This window comes from Epinephelus lanceolatus, chromosome 21, assembly GCF_041903045.1.
Source record: "Epinephelus lanceolatus isolate andai-2023 chromosome 21, ASM4190304v1, whole genome shotgun sequence".
In the NCBI taxonomy this organism is placed as follows: domain Eukaryota; kingdom Metazoa; phylum Chordata; class Actinopteri; order Perciformes; family Serranidae; genus Epinephelus; species Epinephelus lanceolatus.
Genome location: NC_135754.1, coordinates 11249098 through 11260193, shown reverse-complemented (window position 1 = coordinate 11260193; position 11096 = coordinate 11249098). Strand labels below are relative to the sequence as shown.

General features: G+C 42.1%; 1 protein-coding gene across 1 annotated transcript in view; it reads left to right on the top strand.

The window, feature by feature from the left end:
* Positions 1 to 4763: 4763 nt before the first annotated feature.
* Positions 4764 to 11096, top strand: part of pemt (phosphatidylethanolamine N-methyltransferase) — a 94877-nt gene continuing 88544 nt past the window's right edge. Inside the window, exon 1 of the mRNA XM_033610563.2 lies at positions 4764 to 5134. Coding sequence (XP_033466454.1) covers positions 5033 to 5134 — 102 coding nt within the window. The 5' untranslated portion in view covers positions 4764 to 5032. The remainder of the gene's footprint in view (positions 5135 to 11096) is intronic.

Here is an 11096-nt window from a genome sequence, read left to right as displayed (position 1 = left end):
TCTATGTGAATGGAAAAAGTCAAAAGAGCCTCTGTCACAATAAAGAGCTTAAATGCAATAATACAAAGAGCGAGTACCGGCTTCGCCTGCAGCATGAACAACACAGTCCTCTATGCTCTCTATAAAGCAATACAGAGAGTCTGAGTGACTTTTAGTGGGACACGAATTATGTTGATCACGATACGATTATGTAATGGATAAAACTTGACTTTTTGTTGTTGCTTTTTTCCGTTTCGGTGTGTATTCCTTATGTTGTTTGCAACTGTCGCCCACGGGAGAGGTCATGGGGGCTAGGGGGGCCATGGCCACCCTGATACAATTGCTGGCCCACCCAGTGGCCCCCTGTGGCGAAAATAATTGCTTTCTTTAAGACTCTGTGGTACGCTGAATTTTTTTCGCTAGCATAAAGGTACCTTGCGAAACTATACAACCAAAGGCATCCATTGGTGTAGCATGTTAGGAAGTGGGCTAAATGACAGTCAAACTTTAGGCTAAATTTTCACGAAGGAACAACTGGCATGGCCATTTTCAAAGGGATCCCATAAAATTTCATCTCAAGATTTCTAAATGAAAATGGGTTCTACAGATACCCATGAGTTTCCCCTAAACTTGAGGCGGCTTGTTCCCTGGTCTAGGTATCTTTGGATAATTCGTAATTCATTTCTAATTGACAAATGAAAAAAACGTCATTTTGATATTTCTTTCAAAACGAAGAACGGAAAAAACATTTTTGATGTCAGAATCAAAAAACGAAAAACCAATCAAAACCGAGCCGTTTTTTCGTTATTGAATATTCCTTTTCTCCTTATTCGTTTTGGAATGAAGAATGAAACAACCCATGGAGTCACATGTTTTTTTGTTTCTCAATTTAAAACCAAAAACCAAAAACGGAATCACGTGGTTTAATTTGTTTTTCGTTTGTAAAGGAAAAATTGGAAATCCAAACTCAAACAGGCCAATTATGGTTTTTGCAAATTCTTTTTGGTGTCTCTCTGTCAGAGGAAGAAATGAATTACGAATTATCCAAAGATACCTAGACCTTCCCTGTAAATGTTGTGTTCATTACAATTAATGTACTCCTTTGAATTAAAGCTGCATATTAATTCTTTAAGGAAAAGGACAACCAATTCAACCACTGAACCACTGAAGAACAATAGCCATGTTTCCATCAGCCTGTTAAGATGCGCATCTAGAAGTATCACATCGGAAAATTATGATGGAAACGCCAAAATTCGGATTAAAATCCCCTGATTCGCACAAACTAAAATATGCTCGCTTTAGCCGGGTTTTGGTTGATTCGAAAAAATGTTGATTCGCAAAACGGGGGATGGAAACAGTTATGTTTGAGTTAAGTCTGACATAGCGCACCTCTCTCCATGGTGATATCCACACTCTGGGTCGGGAAGGCGGTAATGCATTTACAAGTTGGTTGCCAACCACCAGAAAACGTAGAAGAAGAAGAATGTGAGACTTGTTTTGTTTCCGGTTCTGCGGAAAACTCTCGAGTTCGTAGTTTTCACCAAAGTCTGTACATTTAATGGAAACACACAGGATTCATATTTCTTTTAATGCACATTTCCCAATGATTCGAATCACTTTTGGATGGAAACATAGCTAGTGACAGATACAGATACAGTATCCACATAACACATTAAAACAGGACTGTTGTGGAACTCAAAATGTTAACTGCACTGGTATTAGCCTATGCACATCAGATAATTAGTAATATGTAAAATAAGAATGCAAGGTACCTATCAGTATGTGATTCCTTAACTCTCATAGTGGCATAGATTTTAACTTGCTTATATATTTACACAGCATAATCAAATTCCTGAGTCAGTTGCGGCCTTTGGTGTGCTATCCCAAGACTGTCAGGGGCCCCATCTGGACACCCCTATGAAAAATTTCTTAGGTGTGCCACTGTTGTTTCCATCATGCATGGCAGGAGCGTAAGTAGATGAAGGAGCAAGAATGGCTTGAAAACAGAGGAGAGAGTCTCAATTACAGCCATAATCTCCGCCTGCTGGCTGGATGTCATGCTCGTTTAATTTTACATGATGAAGCTTTCGCCTCCGACAGCTTGCAAGATGATGAACGGACAGTGCACTCGGTCAGGGAGCTGCGAGGATTTACGAGCTCCCTCTATATCTCCCTCCACATGGGGTGTCTTCTACTTAACGGATCGACTCCAAACAATGAGCAGGAGGCTGGAGGAGGAGAGGGGAAGAAAGGAGAGGGGAAGAGGAGTAAAAAGAAAGAAAAGATGAAACAAAAGATGGGAAAACAAGATAGTGAAGGAGTAGAGGTAAAAACGAATTGTAGGAGATTAGAAGATTAAAGGATAGATATCACATCGAAGAGAGGAGGACTTGAGCAGAAATGGGAATAAAGAAAACAGGTGAACAGCAGGGGATGAGAGTGGGAGAAGAAAAGAGAAGGATGGTAATGAGGTGGTGAAAGGAAATGAACAGAACAATGTGAACCCTCAAAAGAAAAAAGAATACGGCAGGAGGAGGAAATGCAACAAAATGACAAAAAAGGAAGAGCAGTGGAGTGAAGGAAGGACGAGGTGGAGAGGAAAGACAAGTGGGCGACAGAAGGAAAGGAGTATAAAATAAGACAAGAAACAGGGAAAAGAGGGAGAAGAAGCAGAGGGAAAAGGAGAGATGAGACAAGAAAAGAAAAAAGGAGAAGAGAGAAGCCAATAGAAATGTTTTAAATGGTGGGAGAGGAGACGAGAAATGGAGGCAGGGGAAGACAAAGAAAGAGGAAAGGGCACAGTAGAAAAGAAGAAATAGGAAAAAGAGAAGGGGGATAAAATGAGGCAAAAGTAAAGAAAGCAATGAGAATAGATGTAGAGATGGCAGAGAAATCAGGTGTTTTTATTTCATTTCTTTTTTCAAAACAAACAAACTAGATAGACTACTTAACAAATTAAGGGAACCCCTAAATCACACATCAGATCTTGATGAACAGATTATGCCATGTTGAAAATCTTTATTGATGTACACTGTATAATTTATTAGGAACAAAATGACGTAACAGCGATCAATGGAAACCAAAATCATCAACCCATCACACCAAAACTCAAAGTAAAACAAATTAAATCAAAGGCTGATCCAACTTGCGTGACTTTTACCACTGCAACTCATAATGTGACTCAGTAGTGTCTATGGTCCCCACATCCCTGTACTGCACTCCCAACAACGTCTGGGCATGCTTCCGATGAGTCGGTGGATGGTGTCCTGGGGGATCTTCTCCCAGACCTGGATCAGGGCATCAGTGAGCTCCTGGACAGTCTGTGGTGGTACTTGGCAGCGTTGGATGCACTGATACATAGTGTCCCATAAGTGCCAAGTTGGATTTAGGTCAGGGGAACGAGAGAGCCAGTCAATGACATCAATGCCTTCGTCATCCAGGAACTGCCTACACACTCTGGACATATGAGGCCGGGCATTGTCCTGCACCAGGAGGAGCCCAGGGCCCATTGCACCAGCATAACGTCTGACATCGCTCTGAGGATTTCATCCCAGGAACTAATAGCAGTCAGGGTACTGTCCGCTATGACATGTAGGTCTGTGCGACCCTTCAAGGATATGCCTCCTCAGACCATCACTGACTCACCACCAAACCAGTCATGCTGGATGATGTTACAGGCAGCAGAACGTTCACCATGGCATCTCCAGACTCTTTCACGCCTGTCACATGTGCTCAATGTAAAACAATGGGTGCCAGAGGCGGACCTGCCAATTCTTGCGTTCTCTGGTGAATGCTGATTGAGCTGTACGGTGCTGGGCTGTGAGCACAGGTCCCACTAGAGGACGTCGGGCCCTCATGCCACCCTCATGGAGTCTGTCTCTGACAGTTTGGTCAGAAACATACACACCAGTAGCCTGTTGGAGGTCATCCTCCTGTTCCTCTTCACACACAGGAGCAGATACCAGTTCTGCTGCTGAGTTGATGCCCTTCTATGGCCCTGTTCAGCTCTCCTTGTGTAACAACCAGCCTCCTGGTATCTCCTCCATACTCTGGAGACTGCGCTGGGAGACACGGCAAACCTTGTGACCGCACGAATGGATGTGCCATCCTGGAGGAGCTGGACTACCTGTGCAACCTCATGCTACCAGTAGTGACAAGGACACTAGCAGAACACAAAACTAGGGTAGAATCAGTCAGGAGGGCGACAGTAATTGTCTGTGGCCAACACATGCATTTCGGGGGATGTCTTGCTTTTGCCTCTTCATTGCACCTGTTGTCTAGTTCATTTGCACCAAAGCAGGTAAAACTGATTAACAATCACTTGTGCCTCCTAAATGGACAGATTGATATCCTTGAAGTTTAACTTAATGTTATACTTTGACGATTAAGTGTTCCCTTAATTTTTTGGGCAGCGTATATTGAATTGAACTTAAGGAAAATAAGCTGTGTGCATTTTACAGCTTATCACTGATAAAAATTCATGTTTATTGCAGTGATGACAAACAAATGTTAACAGTCCGTATGAAAATCCTGTGATTTAGTGGTTGTGTAAGCCTTTAATTTACAATTATTTACACCACGTAACAGACTGAGCCTTTAGTTTTGATTTAATGCCAATTAATTTGATGATTTAAGAGATGTCTCGTGTATAATGCTGGGAGCTGTCTCCTCGTCAGCCAGCAGATGTCACTGTGGAGCAACAGGGTATTAAATCACTACAAAGAAGAAAACTGATAGGAAATACATCCATGGTTATCACGTGTAGCAGCAGGTCCAAAGGGTAAATAATAAAGTTGATATCCGGGTGAGAATACGTGCTGCGCTTGTGTTGGATACCAATCAACTGCTTCTATCCACAAGTGAACTTTGAACTACATTTCCCAGGATGCTTTGAGCAGGGTGAGAGGTTATCAGGACTTGTGTAGTTCTCCACAGCAACTGCACCCTCGTTTGACAGGAAAACAAGAACCTTGCACTGAATATTGAGCAATATTTGTCATCTTTCACACACTTATATGAGTGCTGACAGTGAGTCAGTGTTCACGCGGTGTGTATGAGCGACACGGCAGCTGCTCGGGACGATAATCCGGCTGGAAACAATCACCCTGTGCTGCTGGACTGCTGCGGAGGACTCAACAACATCGACTACTCGGAGGTAAACATTAAAACTGTTGAAAACGAAGCTGCTCTGCATGTATAACTCTCACATGAATCCGTGTGACCGCTCACACAGACAGCGTCAGAAGGTCCCGGTTTGACCGACTGGAACAGACTGCTTCATTGTTTTGATCGTGACAGCCGGAAAGCAGGCCTTTTTCAAAATAAAAGCACGATGTTCTGCAAACCTCGCTTGACAATGTGTTAACACTATCAGTACAATGAAATTTCAGCAACAGACTTTATAAAAGTGAAGTTTGCATCAGATTAAATTTTGAAAATGTATTTTTACAACACAAATAATAACACAAAAAATATTTCAAAATTCTTATTTTGCATTTAGTACCATTTTTATGACATACATACACTCACCGGCCACTTTATTAGGTACACCTGTTCAACTGGTCTTTAATGCAAATAGCTAATCAGCCAATCACGTGGCAGCAACTCAATACATTTAGACATGTAGACATGGTCAAGACAACCTGCTGAAGTTCAACCTGAGCATCAGAATGGAGAAGAAGGGTGATTTAAGTGACTTTGGATGTGGCATGGTTGTTGGTGCCAGACAGGCTGGTCTGAGTATTTCATTGGTCTACTGAGATTTTCACACACAACCATCTATAGTGTTTACAGAGGATGGTCCGAACAAGACAAAATATCCAGTGAGCGGCAGTTCTCTGGGAGAAAATGCCTTGTTGATGCCAGAGGTCAGAGGAGAATGGCCAGACTGGTTCAAGACGATAGAAAGGCAACAGTAGCTCAAATAACCACTTGTTACAACCAAGGTTTGCAGAAGACCATCTCTGAACAGACAACATGTCGAACCTTGAAGCAGATGGGCTACAGCAGCAGAAGACCACACCAGGTGCCACTCCTGTCAGATAAGGAAACTGAGGCTACAATGCACACAGGCTCACCAAAATCAGACATTAGTGGATTGGAGAAACGTTGCCTGGTCTGATGAGTCTTGATTTCTGCTGTGACATTCAGATGGTAGGGTCAGAATTTAGAGAAAACAACATGAAAGCATGGATCCATCCTGCCTTGTATCAACGGTCCAGGCTGCTGCTGGTGGTGTAATGGTGTGGGGGATATTTTCTTGGCACATTTTGGGCCCCTTAGTACCAACTGAGCATGGTTTAAACACCACAGCCTACCAGAGTATTGTTGCTGACCGTGTCCATCCCTTCATGACCACAGTGTACCCATCTTCTGATGGCTACTTCCAGCATCTTAGACTGGGTTCTTGAACATTACAATGAGATCACTGTACTCCAATGGCCTCCACAGTCACCAGATCTCAGTCCAATAGAGCACCTTTGGAACGGTGGAATGGTCATGGATGTGCAGCAACTGCATAATGCTTTCATGTCAATATGGACTAAAATCTCTGAGGAATGTTTCCAGCACCTTGTTGAATCTATGCCATGAAGAATTAAGGCAGTTCTGAAGGCAAAAGGGGTCCAACCTGGTACTGGCAAGGTGTACCTAATAAAGTGGGTGGTGGCCAGTGATTTTAAGTAGGTAAACAAACAAATAAAAACATTACCATGTGTGCTACCTATTTTTGAAACAACTTTTGAGCATATTTTTTATCTTCTTATTTATTTAAAGGGGTTCTACATAGAGTTGGGCGGTATCCAAATTTTGTTACCATTAAACCTTCCCCACATTTTCCCGGGCTATACGGTATTACCATGACTAATTAAAAATCACTTTAAAGGGCTCAGAGGGAGTCGCCAAAATGTCGGCTTGCACCTATACCGTTCAGAAACAGAATAGCAAACATTACATAGGCCTAAGAATACTGAAAAATAACAACAAAACATGTATAACATTAACAACTTTTATTAACAAATATCTATAAAAGTTCAAATGCAGCAGTCAACCAAACAGAATGGAATAACAACAAATTGTCTGTGGGCTACAGTCCACTTCCAGTACAGTAATCGACACAAATCATTAAATTAAAACACAGTCCTATAACATCCAATACTTACAGGCTTATCAAATAATAAAAAAGTAACAATACACAACAAAGGCAATAGCGAAAATGTGTGCTATACAGCGTATCCTCAGACCGCAATGGGTAAAGACCGTTGGTTTATTTTTAGAGCCTACCTTTAGTTTGAAAAGTTCACCCTCTCTAAGTCCAAACTGTTTTTTCGTCAGAACAGGCTGCTCCTCATTTAACCCTTTGAATCCTGGAGTGACATCACTTTTCTTGTGCTGCTTTTAGACTCCTTTCACAGGTATTCAAATCTTTGGACCCCGAGCAACTTGGTGCAATATCTTTTAAAAATATGGGGAAAAAGCTAGGGAAAAGCTATATTTATAAATATCATAATTTTATATTTCAAATCATGTTACAGAATTATTTTAATTTTTATGCACTTTTTCCAGGTTATTTGTTTGTTTTTAACTTTTTTTCTGCACTAATTTTCTTGTTTTTAATTTTCTCATTTTTCTCATTTCTTGCTAACTCTTTGGGTCATTTTGTCTTCTGTTGCTCATTGCCTTCTTCCCATGGTTTTGAAAGAAACCAAGCCAATTTGCTCAGGTTTCAAAGGGTTAAAATGAAATAAAAACAAAAATGAAATAAAAACAAAGTATAATGATAACTATAGCAGCATCATATGCTTCAAAACTATTCAAGGTTTTTCGCCAGAAAAACCAGCATGTTTACTTTTTCCAGCTGGAGCAGGGCACGTAGTGGATTGACAACTTTGGCCGCGGTGCTGAATACGCGCTCTGATGGAGAGCTTGTGGCACAAACGCACAGGTACTTTCAGGCAGCCCTCGACATCAGAGGAAAACGGTCTGCGTCTCCCTGAATAACAGGCTCACGACAACAGGCCGTTACCTCTGCTCCTGCTTGCTTCTGTATGGTGCCGACCGGACCTGCTGCCGCATCGGCCTTTCTTTGAAGGAGACTGCCCACAGTCATCTGTTTTTTCCGGTGGTTCGGGTTGCGCTTCTCCCTCCTCCACTCTGATGGACACTGGACCTGCTGCTGCTTGCAGAAGTTGTGAAGTTGTGTTTTTTTTTTAGGACCAACTTGCTTGATGTGCGGCTTGCCATCTTTTCTTCTCTTTCTCGCGTCCGAGCTGTCACGTGACGAGGTGACATCCAAAAACTTTATCAAATGTCCTGAGTTAAGGGCAGTTATAAGAAAAACATTATAGACTACTATTAGTTTTAAATTATAATAGTATTAAATTGAAAACTCAATCACACATACATAGGTGCTGGACAAGCCCTCATTATTTAGGCATTAAATAAATTATATTTAATATTATATCAGTCCACTGTAGGCCTATATACGCGGCAGATTTTTTTTAAAATGACGGTAATGAAACTGATACCGTTGCTATTTTTAGATACCGCGGGATACCTTATTACCGTATTATCGCCCAACCCTAGTTCTACACAAAATTCAAAGTGTATAGCTGCGTTCTGAATTACATACTTTTTACTTTTAGTGGGTACTGCAGCTGCCCTTACAAAGTAAGTACTGTTGCATGCATTATGCACACAATTGGGACATACTACTTTGTCACAACAGTGTGCTCTGAACTTTGACCCTCTTGCTCATAGATCCCTTACCTTGGAGATAAAATGTGGTTCGCCAAGCCCACCAGAGACAAGGGTCGACCCAAACAGCTCTGCTGTTTTTACTTTGCAATGTATGTAGTTCAACTTTAAAGTAAGAACTACATACGTTGTAGATTCTAACATAATATATTCGCGCCAGTAAAATTACACCTGCATTTCTCTGTTATTGATTATTTCATAGTTATGTTTTTTTGTTGTTATGTGTTGTATTTATGATTGTTTTTGTGGCTATTGTCAGCTGTCAGTGAGCTGTCATTTGTCTGTGACTCAGTCGATATGAGGCATCTTCCGCTGTGCAGAGGATTGTGGATCAGAATAGTCAGAACAGCTTGCTGGCTTCCATCCATCCATCCATCCATTTTCATCCACTTATCTGGGGCCGGATCTCAGGAGCAACAGGCCCAGCGAAGCACCTCTGATGTCCCTCTCCCCAGCACCTCAACGTGTTCTAAGCCAGATGAGCACATGTCTGAGCTCTTTACCCTATCTCTAAGGCTGAGCCCAGCCTCCCCATGGAGGAAACTCGGCTGCTTGTGTCCGCAACCTCATTCTTTCAGTCACTACCCAGAGCTCATGTCCATAGGTGAGGGTTGGGACATAGATGGACCAGTAAATTGAAAGCTTTGCCTTCTGGCTCAGCTCCCTCTTCACCACGATGGTCCCCTGCAAAGTCCGCATCACTGCAGACACCGTACCAAACCGCCGATCCATCTCATGCTCCATTCTACCCTCACTCATGAACAAGACCACAAGACTCCTTCGCTTGAGACAGTTACTCTCTCCCAACCTGGTGGGGGCAAGCCTACATTCTCCAGCAGAGAACCATGGCCTCAGACTTGGAGGTGCTGACTCTCACGCCATCCGCTTCCCACTCGGCTGAAAACTGTCCCAGTGCCTGATGGAGGTCTTAGTGTGATGAAGCCAACAGAACCCAATCATCTGCATGCTTGCTTGCATACCGCAAAATGCAACCAGATGTATCCTGTATTTTTGGCATATTTCAGTTAACATACCATATATTGGGACATACTAATTTTTTTTCCTGGCATACTAAACAGTATGGTAGTATGGGTATTGGAACCCATAGTATTAGTTGTCTGGACACGGTTCTCAGCATGGAGTTACCTGAGCTGGTGGCTCAGCTAACAGTGTTAACTCCATTAACAGCGCTGAACAACAGCAACTGTGCTGACAAAACTAACGGTGTTACTGCTTCCGCGCTGCCGCTGCTGCCCAGATGTCAGTGGTGGGGGTAGGAGCTAGCCACTAGGATACACACATACACTGACATGCACACATGGACGGACTAGAATATTCCACTATATCTTTATATAGCAAATAGTGGTTTGCTGCTATAATAATGTTCTGACTGTCACATAAAGAACCTTTAAACAACAAGCCTGGTGGAGTCATGATTTTGACAATAACAAAAAGTACTGACAGCCACCTCTTCTGGCCTGCAGCAGTTCACTTTGAATTGTCCATGTTTCACTCAATTACTTGCAAGCTATACACTCAAGGTCAGAGCACTCATTAAATTTAACAGGGTAACCTTGACCTGTTGCCTGTGTCAGCCTGTATCTTTGGAAATCGATGAGAAAGAGATCTAAACTCAGTAGCCTATCCCTCCACAGAGAACAACAGAAGCAGCTTGAGATGGGCCTGTTATTGACACACACTATCACAGAATACCACTGTTTGTGATTTGAAGTCAATAAGCCAGTAACTGTTGCATTGATTCAGCAGAAATGTCTGATAATACCATCACTGTACAGTGCAGTATGATCCCTACTACTTAGATAGCTGTTGTAGATGTTGAGTGAAAGTCATACACACTGAGTGAAGGTATTGTATGTGGGAGGTAATGAATATTGGACAACACTGAGTGCAAGGCTCTTATATTTTCCTGAAAGAAGAGTGCAGTTGCAATGGAGAACCACATGTTTCCTAATAACTCACTGTTCTGGAAAATGTACTTCATTATATTACATTTATCTAGCTGATGCTTTTAGCCAACGCGACCTACAGTAAGTGCATTCAGCCAACTACGTCATAGTTCACTTTTATTTTATAGAGGCAATTGACTGAAATCTCACTTATCATTTTTATTCCATGCATTCTTTTTACTTATCCAGACTTGGCGCCTACATTGCCACTGTATTTGGACCTTTATACTTGAGGCTGTGTTGTCCTTTTGGCCTCAACACTGATGTAAAACAACCAAAGCAAACTGGGATTTTTGGCATAAAACACATTCTTTGTTGTGCTTCATCTCTGGCGTCAGTAGGCATAAATTGAAAACCACACACAGCACTTCAGTGTTACAGAGATGGAATATCGGT